Source organism: Bombus impatiens, unplaced genomic scaffold (genome assembly GCF_000188095.3).
Source record: "Bombus impatiens unplaced genomic scaffold, BIMP_2.2 scf_0318, whole genome shotgun sequence".
Classification (NCBI taxonomy): Eukaryota; Metazoa; Arthropoda; class Insecta; order Hymenoptera; family Apidae; genus Bombus; species Bombus impatiens.
This window is the reverse complement of record NT_176737.1, coordinates 1930172-1948777: the sequence shown is the minus strand read 5'-3', so window position 1 is coordinate 1948777 and position 18606 is coordinate 1930172. Positions and strand designations below refer to the sequence as shown.

The 18606-nt window shown below is 33.6% G+C and overlaps 3 protein-coding genes and 1 long non-coding RNA gene across 17 annotated transcripts in view; 2 read left to right on the top strand and 2 right to left on the bottom strand.

Annotated features, from left to right (window-relative positions):
- Nucleotides 1–129: 129 nt before the first annotated feature.
- LOC100742099 (ras-related protein Rab-43) lies at nt 130–1969 on the top strand. Of its 2 annotated transcripts, none has more exons than XM_024367381.2 (5): nt 130–484; nt 899–983; nt 1061–1159; nt 1250–1389; nt 1531–1969. In XM_024367381.2, exons 1-5 carry the CDS (start codon nt 275–277, stop codon nt 1636–1638), a joined length of 642 nt encoding a protein of 213 aa, XP_024223149.1. In that variant the 5' UTR covers nt 130–274; the 3' UTR covers nt 1639–1969. The 2 variants fall into 2 exon arrangements, with proteins under 2 accessions (XP_024223149.1, XP_003489259.1); XM_003489211.4 differs by having other exon boundaries at nt 1232–1389.
- Nucleotides 1970–2897: 928 nt separating this feature from the next.
- Nucleotides 2898–5099, bottom strand: LOC100742345 (hydroxymethylglutaryl-CoA synthase 1). The gene is made up of 2 exons (XM_033320501.1): nt 4866–5099; nt 2898–4746 (listed from the first exon to the last, which is right to left on the bottom strand). Exon 2 carries the CDS (start codon nt 4487–4489, stop codon nt 3128–3130), a length of 1362 nt encoding a protein of 453 aa, XP_033176392.1. The 5' UTR covers nt 4490–4746; nt 4866–5099; the 3' UTR covers nt 2898–3127.
- Nucleotides 5100–6679: 1580 nt separating this feature from the next.
- Nucleotides 6680–18606, bottom strand: part of LOC100741742 (septin-7) — a 47159-nt gene continuing 35232 nt past the window's right edge. For 9 of the 13 annotated variants that reach the window (XM_033320494.1, XM_024367350.2, XM_024367349.2 and 6 more), the window contains 9 exons: nt 18265–18606; nt 15977–16184; nt 15642–15894; nt 15212–15401; nt 14945–15110; nt 14433–14474; nt 13635–13770; nt 13396–13559; nt 12135–12294 (listed from right to left, as the gene is read on the bottom strand). In XM_033320494.1, the coding sequence (XP_033176385.1) occupies nt 12135–12294; nt 13396–13559; nt 13635–13770; nt 14433–14474; nt 14945–15110; nt 15212–15401; nt 15642–15894; nt 15977–16184; nt 18265–18606 (1661 nt within the window). Of the gene's footprint in view, nt 10046–11007; nt 12295–13395; nt 13560–13634; nt 13771–14432; nt 14475–14944; nt 15111–15211; nt 15402–15641; nt 15895–15976; nt 16185–18264 lie in introns of those variants that run through there. The other 4 variants (XM_024367344.2, XM_024367342.2, XM_024367345.2 and 1 more) reach the window with 4 other exon arrangements.
- On the top strand, nt 12288–12618 carry LOC117151614. The gene is made up of 2 exons (XR_004461649.1): nt 12288–12437; nt 12533–12618. It is a non-coding gene; the product is annotated as an uncharacterized LOC117151614 (long non-coding RNA).

The following is an 18606-nucleotide window of genomic DNA, read 5'->3' as shown; positions in this document are numbered from 1 at the left end:
AGAAACGATTTATTTTTATAAAAAATTGGTGAATTTGTAATTATAAAATAAAAGGTGCACAACAGGTTAGATTGAAAAAGAAAGGAAATCTAATGTTTGAATCTGGTTTCAACGAATATCTTACGCGTACCAACTGCACTAATTATAAGAACATTTATAAAGTGGTGGAGTTACGAGTTGAGTGAAACAATGGCGTAAGTAGTCGGTAGGTCTGGATGTGCGGATTATAAAGAGTGTCGTCGATTTGATAAATTATTTCGACGATAGGAAAGAAATGTCGAACCGTGATCCGGACAATTTGATGGCCACGAACGATGAAAATTTTGATTACTTGTTCAAGATTGTGCTCATTGGCGATTGTGGGACAGGAAAAACATGTGTTGTTCAAAGATTTCGATCTGGTACATTTATCGAGAGGCATGGAAACACAATTGGTGTAGACTTTTCCATGAAGACTGTACTAATCGATGACAAGAAAGTTAAGGTACGTTTATTTGATCTATGATCAATATCGCTATATTTCTCCAATTTTTTTGACATTTATAACCTACAAGTAATTTATATATAAATTTTAAAGAAGAGAGCTCAATAGCTTCTTTAATATAAAATTATTTAAATAAATATAATTTAACATGGGAATGTGAGATCGAATAGATAATTTTTTGTTAAAGGCGAACTTTCACTTTAGCTTGAATTATTTTGTACAAACTGGTATTGATAATATCTTTTTCTTTAATTATATAAAATAGAACAGCTATATTATAATACATAAGAAATATTGTTACATTATGTTTTTCAAATTAGTAATATAATTTTTTTATATAAAATATATATATCACTTAATATATAATGATATACAAATAATTCAAAATGTTTAAAGATATTTTATTATTATTAGTTGCAAATATGGGATACAGCTGGCCAAGAAAGATTTCGTACAATAACCCAAAGTTACTATAGATCTGCTAATGGTGTTATTGTAGGTATGTGAGAGATATCATTTCTACCTTTTTGTTCCCTTAACTATGGAAATATTTATAATGGCTTAAACAACTTTCAGTTTATGATATTACAAAGAGATCTACATTCTTAAGCTTACAACATTGGGTAGAAGAAGTACGAAGGTATACTTCATCACATGTGTTATTAATTTTAGTTGGTGAGATTTGTTTGTATATTTTGTTTTAATTATGCTTTGAATACTAGATATTAACGAATAAAAAACTTATAGGTAACAAATGTGATTTAGAAAGTCTACGAGAGGTTGAGAAAGGAGAGGCAGAAGCTCTTTGTCAATATCTTCCTGAAGTGTTACAAGTGGTAGAAACATCAGCCAAAGAGAATACCAATATAGATTCTGTATTTTTCTACCTGGCAGCAGAACTTAAAGTAAGCATTTGGCTTTCATATAAAATGTAAAATATATAATAAAAAAAGATATAAAAATATAAAATATAAGTAAACATATACTGTTTTCATAATCGTATATCATATAATCTTAAAGAAATGCATATGTTTACTTCTTTCCAGAGAAGACATGAAAATCGTCAAATAAATGCTAATGAAGATGAAGTTGTTAGACTTGGTGCAAGTAGAAAATTGTCTTCTTGTTCAGGTTGTCCATACAAAATATTTTAGGTAGTGGTTTATAAACAAATGATATACATATCTTTACTATGTTTAAATTTGTATATAAAATGGAAAAGCAATGTACAATATTTTTATAACTATCCAAATAATGTGATATTAAAAGAAATTAATTATATTGTTAATAATGACAGAATAGTAATAATTGTGCTACAAAGCCAGTATTTTGTGACCATTTGATTATGGAACAGGAACTCATTATGGATTTTGTATTAATCTGAAAAATTACTATTCTCTCTTTATCTGCTATTTCACTAGAGACTTAAGATCGAGTATTTTAAACGTATACATTTGTAAATACAAATGCTTAGATTTCATAATATTCAGCGTCACTGATATATTTCAACTATTTATATATGTAGCAAAAGTTAATGCACGTATTTATTTTTAATGAAACGAATCTCAAAAAGAACAAATATTATATTAATATATTTTTTTAAAGAAAAAATTTGCTATTGTACTATTTTTTTAATGTTATTGTAATATCGAAATTATTGAAATAAAATGTATATGATGTACTTCACGTTTATCTATCATATAATTAAAATAAAAATATTTAAGAAGATATTAGTTAAACAAGATAAACATTTGCTTGTGAATTACGACGCATAAACTACAAGTGTTCACTTTTTTGACAAAATATATCAAAATTTGAAAATTTTGTTGTAATTAACATACCAGTTGACTTACATATGCAGGGAAAAACAATAAAATTATTGAATTATCTTTTTACATACAAGTCATTTCACTTTTGATATATTACACTCTATGTACATATGGATATATACCCCTAATGTAGGAACAACTTCATGATTAACCCATTGGCACTCTTATCCATCATGGGCATAATCAATCCTTCTATATGTGCATACAAAAAACTGTGAACATCGAAAGGTTAAAAGAACAACATATTATTAAGGCACTTTTTTAACATGTGCATAAAATCTGTGTTTAATTCTTTATTATTTTTATAAATATTTACATAATTAACCAATTAATATTAAACAAAAATGCACTAAAAGGGAATACTTCTTTAAAGGCTTTTTATATGAATTAGAAAGTGTATGTTTTTTTTCATATTTTCATATGAATATTTCTAATATAATAAAGCACAATGATTGTAGCTTCCTTGTTAACTAAAAAGAATATAGAACATGTACAATAGATATATTAAAAACTGTACATAATAAATAAATATATATATGAACAGAGGTATTTTTGTGAAAGTAATTGATATATCTATTATATAATTTGTATTAATAAATTTTTTATATTTATAAATAGATTTAAAAGTCAAAAGTGTACATTTCATAGCATATGAATGTCGCATTAAGAACATTTTTGTTTGGTAAAAATATTTTATGCTAGTTATTAACTAATTCATTTTTTAAATTATATACATAATCATACACCACCGTGATTTTGATTCGATAATTGATACAAAAACCCCAAATAGCTTATTTAAGGAATAGCAAAATCTTCACACTCTATTGTAAGTCCTTCTATATTTCTCATCCACTTGTACAAGATAGTAGGCTCCAGGAAACATATTTTTAGTGGTACTATGAGGAGTAAATGGTACACTATGACAATTCTGTTCACGCCATTCTAATTCCTTCGTATAAGCTTCTGGGGAAATCTTTTGACGAGCATCAAGTTCTTTTTTAATATAAGAGAGCGAAGAGATAATTTTCATTAAATTTGATTTTTCGTTACATTCGTTTGTTATCGTTAATGAATACATAGTAGAACAAAGTCCCGAACCATATGAAAATACTCCCACCTTAGAGCCTGCTAATTCTTTTATAGGCTTACTAATTAGCAAGGAGGCCAATCCAGTGTATACAGATGGAGTATACATATTTCCTACTTGATTTGCTATCATTAAAGAAGGCTGTGTTTTCTGCTGAAAATTTGGCTTACTCAAATTCATAAATGATTTCTCAATATCTCTATTAAAGTAAGTGTCTTCTAATTTAACATCGTGAAATTGCGCTAATTCTGGATGTTTTTTAGATACTTCCTCCTTAGATATGTTTAAGAAATCAATAAAAGCTAGTCTGGCAAATGACTTTTGTACTAATTTACAGTACGGAGAATGAAATAAAAACGCGTTAAAGCTGTCTAGAGTCACATTGTGATTGTGCTTGTTCCTCATCTTTTTACAGTAAGTCTGATAACAAGTATCTAATGCATTAAGATAACACTGAACCGATAATTTTCCATCTACAATAGGATATTCAGACTTTAAATTTGGCTTGTAAAAATCATACGCATGTTTCATGCAGGATGACCTTACTCCACGATCAATTATTAAAGGTGCATTTGGACCAATTAACATTGCCACAGCTCCAGCACCTCCAGTTGGTCTAGCACTTCCAGAAGAATATACAGCATTATCACCCGCAACGACTAAGGCCAGTCTGCCATCCCAGGCACTGCTTTCTACCCAAGATATGGCATTTAAAAGAGCAGCTGTACCTCCATAGCAGGCATTGGTTGTATCAGCTCCTTCAATGTCTGTACAATCATATGGTTCAAACAACTGCATAAGAAGAGATTTAACTGATTTGCTCTTGTCTAATATGGTTTCAGTTCCAACTTCTAATCGTCCAATATCTTGCGGTTTTATTTCATACCTATCCATTAATCGGTGCACAACTGTTAAGCACAAAGAATTAATGTCTTCACGGTCATTGCAGAAACCCATCCTAGATTGACCTAAGCCAATAGTGTATTTCCCAGCGGACACACCATCAAATTGTTCCAACTCTGTTTGCTCAACATATTGAGCAGGAAAGTATATTTCTATCGCTTTGATACCAACGTCTTTTGGCCACATGATATTTGACTTTAATCGATCGATTTTGTCAGATGTTGTAATATACTTTGTAGTTTATATAAATCTTCCTGTACATATAATTTTTCTGAAGTAATCCTTAAAGTACTATGCTCATGATAATATACAGGAAACGTATAGTTTTCTTGTACTCGAAAATACACGTGATGCCGGTTGACCGTAGAATATGCATTAAACTCGTTCCCCAAATATCGTTACCTTCGTGTAATGTTTTCTTGACACTTGACTGCAATGATAGTCTTGGAACGATAAGAATTCAGCAAATATTATTTTTGAAAATTTCATTCGTAGTTTTGAGTCGACAACTTGCAACGAAGAAAATGTGTGCTTTGAGGACGGATACTGCTACATTACTTACTGCTAGATACAGACCCACTGACGAATCCAGGTTAGAAGTGAAACTCGACAGGTGAAAATTACGGTCACCGAATAACTTCTTAGCACGTACTTTGAAATTCGTTTGACCTTTTTTTTCTCTCACTTATAGGTTTCACTTGCTAATCGATCTTATTAGAGGAAACCAAATTTACAAACTAACGTTCCTCGCTTAAATGCTGCTCATCGAGCTGCTGCCGCCGCTTATTCAACCAGTCACATTCCCTCTTCTCACATGGAGGGGATAAAAAATTCATTTATTTAGATTCCTTTACGAATATATTACATTTGATTTATTTATATCATATGTATCCTTACATATTCCAAGATAATTTATTCTCTTTTAGATATGTTTCGAGCATTAATTTTTACATTTCGCAATAATCTGAAAGAAAGTGCGCGACGAAAAATTACAAGGACAAATTTTTAAATATTTTGTCCATCCTTTATTATTTCGATTTTAATGATACTTTTGGGGGGGGACATCGTATTTGTACGTATGTAAGTTAGAATATAGGATACTGGAAAGGAATAGATTTGATCAATGGATCAATGGATTTATAAGAATTGGCCATTTACATATGCCGTAATGTAATGATACAGATGAAAATAAGCATTTAGAATCAATCTTCATTAGTGAGAATACTTAGTAATATCGATCGAAGCAAATGGTGCGATCTGGTCGGTAAGAATTCACTACTAGATATGAAATTTCGCTTTTCTAACACAATTCTGACCTTTAATCAGTAGATTCTTCTATATGGTGTAGCTAATAGGGTGAAAGGAAACATTCGTCAATCGATTGGTATTTTTGTGATGTAAGAGTATATATTATCTATGATTTTTATTCATCATATCGTTTGTCGTTTTAATAGTTTCATATAGTATTTAATTTATTTTACCGATATGAAACGAAAAAATTGCATATGAAATATTTTCCTACATATAATTAACATCACAAGAACATCGGGTTCATGATCTTACATTAATAATTCAAAAGCCAATGATGTAGGCAGATTTTATGCGTTTCTTTTAACATTATAATCTGAAATATATGTAATCAGAAACGTTTGGACTCGTTTAAAAATCGCTTACCTCTTTGTCACTTCTACTTATTTTTTCCAATACTTACATTGTGGCGTAAAATTATGCGCCAAACTTTTGTTACGAACGAACGTTGTCTTGCCTATTGGTACGAACGAGGGGATGATAATTTAATATGAAAATGGCTTTCTTACCGGAGATTAGATTACAAATTTTTTTGGTTGAAATAATGGAATCTTAGAAGGAGGAAAAAAAGAACGAGCAGAAATTACGAAGAATCAATGTTGAAACGAATTACATACCTCGAATTATTTGGTACGTTCATTTTAGGTTTGCGAAGAAAGATTTGGATATTGTAACATCGACAACACGTAAATTAATGTAAAACAGCAATTATCCGTTCACTCCTTTTTTTTGTTCTTATGTGATGCATTTTGTATTACGTACAATGCATATATACATAATTTTATCTGCATAGGAATGAAAAACAAATTTAGTATTCAAAAATGCACAAAAGATGGGTTCGAAACGCAGTAACATAGTGTTTGATAATTTTGTATATAATTTACTGAATACATAATCCTAAAGTATAATAGTAGTAATAATAATAATAATAATAATAGTAATAATAATAATAATAATAATAATAATAATAATAATAATAATGTACTATACGATATTTTTCTGGATATCATTATTATTACAATATGTTCTACAAGATAGCGGCGGCAGCTTTGTTTTCGTCTGGCACGGCAAAATATAATTCGCGTTTGTTTTACCTACTTTCGCTTTATTTTTTCCTTTATTATTGTTGTGTTGTGCCTCGCGTATGGCGTATACGTATAATATGTGTAATGATCGTGTATCGTGATGACTCACGCGATTTATGACGATTAACTATTTAAATATTATAAGCATTGCTGATTAGAGTAAACATACAGTAAATCATACACTTCCGTTTCATCGACTTTTTATATCTTACAGCTACGCGTAATACAACATTGAAATGTATAAACAGCTTTTATTTGGTCAACTAAGCAGATGCATAAATCCTTAATAGCGATAAGATAAGTCTTTTGCTTTTATTCATCATTGAGATATACTTAGGTCTTAGAAACACGAAGGAGTTTATCTTCCGCTTTATAACTTTCTGAAACGTCATTCTCAGAAAAGTAAAAACTTAAGTACTCGATTATTCCACTTGTTTTCTTGTTCTTCGAAGAGATAGATACGAAAATTTTCAACAAAATATCCATTGCAATTTGAATCTCGTATGGTATTAAAAATCTTAGTTTCCATTAAGTTGATCTTCGCTGTAGAATGTGCGTTTGTACTTCGGATTTCGACGTCTTCCTCATTGGAATTTTTATAAAAAAAAAAAAAAAAAAGTGCAAGTTCCAACGAGTCCACTTAAATAATTTCCTTTCTCCCTCTTTTTTTCTTTTTCTTTTCTTTTACACAAAAAAATAGAAGAGAACTGAATACAAAGGAAAATCCTCCGTTCTTGAGAGAGTCATGTATGTTTACTACTGTTTAGATAAAAATATCGTACTGTTCAGACGTTTTATACTATTGAGCTTAATATTATTCAGTGCAGAAATTGCAAATCATTCAGTTATTTGTTAAATGTCCGCTTTTAGATTCATTGCTGTTTCTAACATCGAAGAAGGTTGTATCTCTAAGCGCTCTTTCTTCCTCTTTTTTTTCTTTTCTTTCTTTTTTCTTTCAGACACATCGATATTTTGAAAAGTATCTGCTTCCACGTAGTTCCAAAGTACAAATCTTTCTAATATACCTTAGCGTTACGTTTATTATCTTTGCTAATAAACTTTTCAAACTATCGGCGTCGTTCTCCGTGCGATCGAAGCGATTTGCTTTGAACTTCTAAATGGATTGTCGGTATCGAGAAAAGACCAAGGTGACGAGTCGAGTCTTTTTACCTAGAAAAATCCGTACAAAATAGGAATGTAACACGTAGTTTTTCCCAATAAATTGAGACGAAATCCTTTTTTTTTTTTTTAAACTTCTTTTTTCCTCCGCCTGTTATGAGAAAATCGCACGAATCTTATTTTACAAAAACTGAAGAATCACGTACTAGCGTTATTATAAAATGCTTATTCTCTTCGTATTGGCACACCAGTAATTCAATTAGCTTAGAATACAAATCCAAGACTGGGCAAACTTTTGGATTTCTTTTGCGAAGATTCTGATCTGGCGAGAACGTTCCTCTGCAAAGTATCCGATAATAAAAGATATAGATAACAGGAAAAACAAAAGAAACACAACTGACCGTATATGCGACGTAAAGAATTCAAGGAACTTATTGTTAAATCGGTTTGCCCATCCTTGTTGCATATACCAACGTATACTTGGACGGGTTCGAGACGGCACGGTTATTCTTCTCGTACATATTCCGTATCAATTCGATTACCATCCGCTTTGATAATAAACTTAATTAGCTCGTAACACAATAATTTCTATTTCCTTTGATTTTGCAGTGAACTGAAATATTAACGCACTGTCTCGAATCACGACGATCCAGCATACACTTAGATTTATTTTATACAATTTAATCTTACCCGATTTGTCTCGTTATCGATACAACTTAAATTTACACGAATTCGACTTATCCTTACGATCTCCTCGATTTCATTTATACATAAATATATATTTATATATGTATATATATATGGCCACTGCTTCATTTAGAATCACATTCAACGATCCGACGTAGAATGATGCGAGTTGAGAGTTGAGTGAAAAGACGAATAACGTTGTCCTTTCCTTATGTTTAAGTTTCATCGTGTTCGATAATTCGTTACGTTATAAAGCAGCACGCTGTTACTCGCATTAAGCGAATACTGAAAGGAAGAATATGATTGATGTAAAACAATTATTTATACAATTTGTTTCTTAGGGTGAGCATCATCCCTTTATAATTATATAAATGCGCTATCCTGTAACAATTTAGATTATGTAATAGAAACATCGATATAACTTATTGCTAGCTTTAGATACAGAGACCTCGTTCGTTTATTAGGTCGATAGTGTATCGCACGTTTCGATTTTTTCTTCCATGGAGAAAGATATTTTTACGCTCCGCCTAGAAACAATAGGTGTGCAACAGTACTTAGAAACTCACGTTCAACCGAATCTGCACTTCCAGTTACGTATGATACATAGAATGTATGATACAAGAGCGATTATCGTTCGATCATTTTGTTTTGACACTTAAATCTCCATGAATTGCCATTAAGATCTTACACTTCTTGATATTTTTATATTATACACCTATATTAACATAACTATCGTATTTAAAATATCGACATAAATATTGACATATAATCGTGATATTCAAAGTGTTAAAGACAATATACATAAATAATTCAGTGTGAGAAACGAAGATTGATCGAAAGAAATCAAACATCTTTTGTTTCTCTTTCGGCATCCCTTTGAACACTTTTGTTAAAGAAAATTACGTCCTTTGAAATTATGTCTACATTTTGTACAATTATTGTTTATCGAATTGTACTAAGTGTGATTTTGTCGGGCGTTAATAATAGGAAGCGCGAAGAAGCACAGGCAAACACGACAGAACAAACACTTTCATTTTCACTCTTCAAAGCATAACACGTTTATGCCCGTAAAAGAATTATTAGAATGCCGAGGCGGTCGTATAAACGTTATACGAATGGTATACACAGTACACGTGTCAACTGCATGATTTAAGCAACACATATTTCTATCTTGTCTTTTAATCAATTAACGAATCTCCCGAGCCACGCCTTATCTTTGCTGATTTCGAAATGTGCACGAGCAACGTTGTTCTAAGACGTAAAAAATCGTAAAATATCTTATCGTGAAAAAATGAAAATTTTGAAAAGCCAGATGCAGAATAGACCGGGAGATTTTATCGATAAATCTTTCTCAAGTCAAACTTTTTTTTTTTCTTAATTTATATCCAATTTCTCTTAAAGAAATCGTATTATCAATATGATATTTTTGAAGAAAAATTACTATCGATTACTTTAAGAAAAGCTCACTCTTCACGTTGTCTTTCTGAAGTCGACTTAGAATAGTCCTTTCTTCTTATTCTTCTTATCCTTACCGTCGACTGCCCTGAAAAGAATTACAACGTCAGTAGAGATAAGAAATTGTTACATTTATTAGATGACAATAGAACTTACAAAATATGTTAATGAATTTTAAGATGTAGTTATTTACTGATTTTTCTTCTGCTTTTATGAAGAATATCGATGACTTGCAACAAACTACTATCTGGCTATTCGTAAAAACATAAATATCCTTGTTATCTGATTTTTATATATTCATTAAATTAATATGTCCATTTTATGGAAAATGATATAATTCATCATCGTTGTATAAAGTACAATCTCTTATGAAATTCATCGTGTAAGATATGCAGTGCAATGTGTATATCCATCAACAATAAAATTATCGTATATATACAGAAATATACGTATAATCTAGCCATGCCAAAATCATGCTTCGAGAAATATATACTTTTATGGGCCACGACTATCGAGTCACATGCTATCTGCAACTGTTACTTTCTGTTTTCTGAATGTTAATGTATCGTACACTTGTTATAAGTAACTTAAGAATATTTTGCTTTTCAAATTGCAACTATTTATATGTATATAGTCGTTATATGTGTAATTAATAAACTGTTGAAGCAATACACGTTTAAAATCTTATACGTAACAAATCAGATCTTTGATGTTCAATTTGTAATGGAGAAATACATATAAAATCGCTATTTTCCATACATATTTGTGCATGTGAACGTCAAAATACATAAAATGTGAAAACACATAATACGGAAAAGGAGGCGTAACGTAGACACATGTTAGGCAAGTACGATATGCCACGCTGTATGTTTTAAAGTCACGTTCAAATATTTTTCTGACACTAATCGGTATCATCCTGGACATCGCTTATTCGCAATAAGGCTAAATAAAACGAGGGCGACGAAGATGGTTAGTAAATGTTTTAGGAAAGCATTACGTTTATTTGCGAAAAAAAGGTTTAATGATGAAATTAACAATGCATAGTAATCGTTTTTTCTGACCAATTATTATTGATCGTGTTTAGTATCACCCTTTATCAAGCTGTCTCTCGGTTCGACTCATATCGATTTGAAGATCTGAAAAGAGATATTAAACTCGTATGCAAAGGGAATGTCAATACATGCGAACTGGAATGTATCAATGGAAATAAAAGTAACAAAAAGGAGAGAAAAATAAACAGACAGCTTGTTCAGAGTTTACAATAGCTTTCCATAATACTTGACGAAGTGTGAATGTTATTTTGAGTTCATACAAGTTAAGTTATGCATGAGTGTAACGCATGTTGCTGTGAATATAAAATTGTGATATCCATATGAATATAAAGAGTTTTTGCAACGCTTACGTAAATTTTATCAAACTTTGTGCCAAAAATATGCCTGTCTAAAAATATCTATCTGGATAACGTAAGACTACCATCAAAATTTATTTTCGATACGAAGGTATCTCCTTTCTCTAGTTCTTCACTTTAAGATCTAATGTTTTTCGCAACATAAGGTTTATCATCGTCGCCTATAAATAAACATCAGACGTTATTCAGTTTCCTTAATGGTACTTCGATTCTATTATAAGTAGACAAGCATTCGTGTTTCAGTGATCATCGTAAATACCACTAATTCACTTCGATTCCAAGCTGACGGTGATTCTTCGTCATTTATGATATATGTGTATTATAAACTTGGTCTTATATTCAAGGATATTCGTCGTTTTCGTTTACGAAACGTTCGAGAAACAAAGAAAACGTAAGCGATAAAGATACCTGCTACCGTACACCGCAGCAACCGAATTATACTATTTCACAATAGTCTTAATTAGCATACTTTTCAACGCGAACACCTCCTGCTAATTATAAAACAAAGCTAATCGAAAAAATAACGGACAGACAAAAAGATACACAAATACTCGTACGATGTGTAAATTAAATTTCGTGGACGTATACGAATACGCATTGTATATAACGGTATATTTGTACGTACACGTTGTATCGTCGGTAAAATAAACACACGCAACAAACGTATAAAAAATGAGATCGACGTTAATGTTTTGAAAGATTTTAGTCCTTGGACACAGCGACGTAGAGGCATTTTGTGAGTAAATGTAGATATAGATTCTACGATCTACTAAGGATGCTCGGGATGTTGTATGACAAGCTGTATCTGTGTAGGGCTGTCTTGAGGTGATTTGAAACTGGTGTGACGGCGTAGGAGACTTCCTATCCCTCGGGAACCCTTCAATGTACCCCCGCCACCGCCAGATCCCTCGGAAGACACTGATCCCGTCCTAAATTAAGGGACACCCCGATATGGTATACACACAACAAACAAACAAGCGCAAGCATCACATAACATTCGTCCGTAAAAAAAGCTTTCTTAAATGAACACGCCGAGAATGTACTTGTTCCGTTTCATCGTATCAAACATTCGGTACTAATTTCAAATACTAAGCGTTCCAAACGAAAAAAACTCCAAGTAGATATCTTTCTATTATATGCACGTATTTTGCGTTTTCGGTCTTGCAGTACACGTAATCGTGGTGCACAAGGAGCAGACATCGCATACACGTGGAAACGATGTATCTTTTTTCGAATATTTAAAAAGTAATTTTAAAAACAGAAAAGAAAAAGAAAAGAAGAAAAATTAGTCATCTAAAAAAGCTTGGAAGCAGTAATATTTGAATGACTGATTTGCCTAACAATAGCCTGTTAAAACCAATCATCTTGGAACGAAACAAAATTGCCAGGGAATGTACCGAATCACGTTGAATTAATATCGAATGAATACATTATGTTAAATGAACTTGAATTACGTTCAAAGGGATGATTACGTTGTACATGCTTATTAATAATTATTAGTAATTTCCTGCTATTAGACTAAGCTGCGTGGAACCATTTCTACATAAATTTCGAAAAAAAAAAAAAAAAAAAAAAGGAAAAATCGGATATGGCAAATTTGTCAGAGAGAACGGCAAGATAAGAAAGAACGATAATCGTAATTAAGATTAGTAATAGTGAATTATAATAAAATACAATTATGCTACAAGCTTATTATAAATGCTTTTTATTGCACATATTCAGCCGAATGATCTTCCTAAAGCAAAGATTTAAGCAATTAAAAGATATTTCTAGTTATTTGCATCTCATTTAGTTCGATAAAGTATTCGGTATACTCGTTAAAGCGTTACACTGTCCATCTATACTGTTTCCCCAGTTACTATAAGTATAAAGCTATATCTTGCTAATTTGTAAAATAGCTTTCCATTCGTGCAAGAAGCAGATCTTCTTCTTTGTATTTAATATCTTTTCACATAAAGAATGGTATATCGTAACGATTACGAAAATGTGGACAAACGGAAGCAGATCTTATACACTTAAACAATACTTACTCTTTCGAATTAGCTTCCAGGCTGCGTCTACGTAATTCTTCGATACTGTGTCCAGTCTGTTGTTCCCATGCTAATTTTTCAGTCTCGAATGCTCGTCTCTTTTCCTCTAATTCACGCACTTGTTGTTCCAAAGAGCGTCTCATTTGTTCGTGCCTTCTTTGTAGCTAAATCAATTTTTCCGCTGATTAAAACAAGTTCTTTCGAAGATGCGTACGTATACATAGCCGATGAATACTTACATCCGCTTCCGAGTCCTTAAGTTTTTGCTTCTTCTCTCTGACTTTCATTTCAAACACCTGCTCCATATCAATCTCCATTTTCTTCATTTTATTATCATGTTCCCTTTTCTCTTCTTCCAACTGAGCCAGCGGATTCCTACAAAACGTACACGAATAATTCAAGGTCGACGATATTTTGTTAAACGAAGATAAATATTTTATAAAAAGTTTCTTTACCAATCGCTTGGGTTATGTTTTTTTTTCTTTTTTTTTTTTTGGTGGGTGATCTATCTACGTGTATGGGGAATTGCAAACTGAAAATGTAACTTGTCGTAATAATTGTAAACATAAGAAAGATGGAAATGGAAATTAAAATGCCAGAAGAAAAGGAAACGTAGACTAAAACTAAGCGGATTCGCGTGTTATATTCAATAGTACTAAATATAATCAGCGATAAAGATTTTCTAACTAAATTATAGCAGAATTAAACTATAATGCGATCTACTTGTTTAAAGTAAATATCCAGTCAGAGGGTTCACTACAAACATAATCTTTATAGAAGTTCTTGATATATTCTGATAAACGATGTTTTGATAAACGTCGATTTTAGCGTCTTCCTGAATGAGCGACGTATACAATTATTATTCCATTTTATGCGATTAAATTTTAGAATGTACGCCATGTATCGACAGAGTGAACCGCCCCTCCCTCTTTAACTAAATAAATACGCGTAGAACTAAATGCGTAGAAAATGGAAATTGGAGAGGCTTGTGCACACAAAACTATATTACACGATCCCGGTCTTATTGAAAGACTTACCACACTGTCATGAAACTGTTCATCACTCCTGGAGGGCACAAACTAACCAATAAGAAATCAGCATTAAAATTCACGTATGAGATATACTATTAAAAAAAAAAGTATTTTCAGGATCACTTTCGTCGCTAGCCTAAACTATAATATATTAATAATGTTAACTAATATGACATCCGATTCAAACGTATATGACTTACAGAGATAATCTTCAGTCTTCAATAGTTTGCATGCACAAGCTTTTTACACTGTTATGGTAAAATGAACGAAACAAAATCAATGAGACTACGAGTATCTATGTCTGCGTTAAAAAGAAGAAAACAAAACGGAAATTGACGTAATTAATTATCGTGTTTTATGGGATTTACAAATATCATTGAACTTTTACTCTATAATATTTTCCTGTTCTTAATCCTATACATGTATGTATATGTATATACGAACGTACATAGTAAATTTCAGTTTTCCTTTTCAAGCGTCTTACATTTATAGCAACTAGGTACGAATGGTACACTTACTTATTGGAGACTTTTGTCGGTTTTCCATCCACTCCAACGCCGGCTAACGTGCGACATCGGAAATTTTCATAATGTACATTATTTGTCACGTCTTTCAAATCTTGCAAATGCGTCCTAATCACCATGTTTCGGAGTGCTATGAAGTCGCAATGTTCCAAATTTTCCACTAAACAATCGGAAGAAAGAAAGCATGATTTCTGCTCGAAATTCGAACGAAGCTAAAACATTTGGAGAACTGTTCTCAAGCTATTCTCTAGAATTATATACCTTCTGCGACTCCCCAAGGATACTTCCTTCCACGAACTTTCCTACCATCCTGTTCGACCACGGTGTTTGCACCCACCACCGCAAACGGCACTCTTTCTCTAAGAACTTTATGCAGTTTACTTTCTTCTTCTTCCTCCACTTCCGGGAACTCGTAAATTTTTATCTTGTGTTGCGCTATCTCGTTCAAAATCTAAACAATCAACAACGACAGATTCCAGCTTTAAAGACGATCAAGCAAGGTTACACCGTTTTTCTAACAAATCGGCTACGCGTGAAATGGTCAACGCGTTGACGCTACACCGCAAGTTTACAATTTGACACGCACCTGTGCGAGCTATCAGCGATAACTATTCGACATACGAAGCAACGCGAGAGAAGTTTGTTCGCGCGTCGATACGCGATTACAACCGGTTTACTCGATAATACGAACCTGTTTCTTAAAATGAGCACATTCGTCTGGCGTCATGGTGTCCGCCTTCGCGATGACAGGTATAATGTTAACTTTGTCGTGAAGACGTTGCATGAACTCTACATCCAACGGCTTCAAACCATGGCCGGAGGGTGCGACGAAGTAGAGACAACAATGTACTCGACTGTCTGGTATCTGCCGTCTCACTACACGAGACTCGGCGTTCAGGAACTCCTCGTATTTTGACTCGATATATTCGATCACCGGTACCCAACTGAAACAAGAATATCTTTCTTAACTCTTTGTTGCGTAATTCCATTCTAAATCTGTGTACACGTTAGTTTCATCGAAATTACCAATTGCTGTTGTCGACCGCATCGCCAAATCCGGGCGTGTCAACGACGGTCAACGTGAGATTTACACCGTTCTCCTTTAACAATACTTTGCTAGTCTCTACGGCTACGGTTTTCTTCACCCTAAGGCTAGGACCGGGATACTCAGCACTGTATATATCAGCGAGGAACATGGAATTGATCAAAGTGGATTTTCCTAGTCCCGACTCACCTATGTAGACATACAAAAATATTATTTATCGGAGTAACGAGGAATAATTGAAACTATGGAAATCGATTACTGAGCAAGTTTATTTTGCTACACGACCAAGCATTTCTTTTCTTTGATCTTCTTTTAGGGGGCAGTTTGAAATACCGAACGGTACCCTGACCTTTCTGCCCGCGTACCTTGAACTGACCAAAGTGCCGCGCCTTCTCTCCTTCAAGGATAAGCGTCTGAATTGCTCTATTTACGGAGAAATGGCTCGGTTTATACCGGTACTAATAATAGCAGCACTCCGCCTATATTCTCGAATTTCAAACTTCCATGCAGACGACACGACGCGACGCGACGCGACGCGATCTATCGCCACAACTTTTCCAGAATCGCGCTTCTCATTGCAGAATATCGATCGTTTATTTATTACCAATCGATTTGGTCAATATCTCTTTATGACATGAAATTTTACAAAAAAAAAAAAAAAAAAATAAAAGAAAGTAAGATACATAAATCGATAGAAATTTGAATCGTAATTCTCCTGAAGCAAGAAATTTGTATACATATCTCCACGTGAATTTAATGTCCAGCGATTTAAGCTGGAAACTAATCGCAAGACAAACTTGATTTTAACAAGGATTTTTCAAAGAAAATAAGAAGCGTGAGAACCACTGCTGCTTCGAGTCAGCCCTAATCCAGTCGAGTGAAAGAGCGCGTTCTGCACGTGTTAAACAGATGGAGGTTCATAATGAAATTTTAAAAAAAAAAAAAAAAAAAAATAAAAGAAAGTAAGATACATAAATCGATAGAAATTTGAATCGTAATTCTCCTGAAGCAAGAAATTTGTATACATATCTCCACGTGAATTTAATGTCCAGCGATTTAAGCTGGAAACTAATCGCAAGACAAACTTGATTTTAACAAGGATTTTTCAAAGAAAATAAGAAGCGTGAGAACCACTGCTGCTTCGAGTCAGCCCTAATCCAGTCGAGTGAAAGAGCGCGTTCTGCACGTGTTAAACAGATGGAGGTTCATAAGGCAATATCGTCGACGAAATTGAAATACCAACCGGAGAAACGGATCTCTCTTTGTCCCTGGATCTAGGAAAGTTAAAGGACGACAAAAGAGAAGAGAGAAGAGGAAAGAAAAAACAAAAGTCCGGCGTGCGTTTATTCGCACAATGGATTGATATCCGTACTCGTTGATGCAAGGAAAGGGACGCAGGAGAAGTCGTAGCGTACATTTTTTACGGCCCCTTTGAGAAAAACGAATTCCCTTTACAACGAATTAGAACTCGCCTTAACCGTTCGTCTCCCTAAGCCTTACGTTCTACGCGATCATTATTTTTCCGCGCTGCTCTTCTCGCGTTTTTCTCTAGATTTCGCGTATATGCAAACTCACGTCGCGTTAAAGGAACTCTGTATATTCTCGAAGCGTCCTGTTTTGCGACCGAAGCGTCCTGTTTCGCGACCAAGTTTTTCAGGACAGAAAAAAAATAAAAAAAAAATACATAAAAAAAGCTCCGCTCCCCAGAGGCTTAAACCCAAAAACTGCATCACACAACGAAAAATGTAAAACACCGACACATAATACAACATGGCTAAGTCGTACCGCCGTCTATCGGTACCTTTGCCTAACATACCATTACAAAAATTCACGTTTATTGCGAATAATGTACTTAAAATCTGTATTTTCTGGACTCGATAAACTCCTTTGTAAAAAAAAAAAATAAAACTCTGTATATTCTTGAAAATATCGGTCGTTGCACTTAAATCGATTAATCCGCAATTACCTGGATACATGTTCGATCAAGCGACCAGTATTTACATAAAGAGTACCTTCCCGAGTCTAGAGAAATCGAGTATGGCGTAACGTTGAGAGCCAATTTATTAAAGTCCATCGAAATACATACGTATCGAAGTAAATTGCACGCGATACTACTTGCACCTGTTTATCTCGATACTACGATGTAACATCAACGGCATAACGTAGTCGACGATGTACATAGAGAGCGGTGGACGCTTTTCGTGAAGGGTCGAGGGACCGATCGATTCGTTTTTGAAGAAAAGAGAAAGAGCAATACGATCGAACTAACCGACGACCATCAGAGTGAAATCGAATCCCTTCTTAACGGCCTTTCTATAGACTTGGTTAGGCAGATTCGCGAAACCCACGTAACCATCGAGTTCTTTGGGCTTGGTCTGTGGCGTTGGTCGTGGATGAAGAACAGCGGTTTCCTTGTTCTCGTTGCTTCTGTTCGACTCCCGTTTATTGCTGTCCTCCGATGCATCGTTTTGATTCAGGATCACCGTGGACGGAGGTAATCGTGGCTTGGAAGCAGGCGCCGACGATGCGACGCTCGTGTACACGGTGGAGGAGGCTGGCGGTGCTGTGTTGGGCGAGGCGAGCGTCGTGATCGTCGTGGTCGTCGTCGACG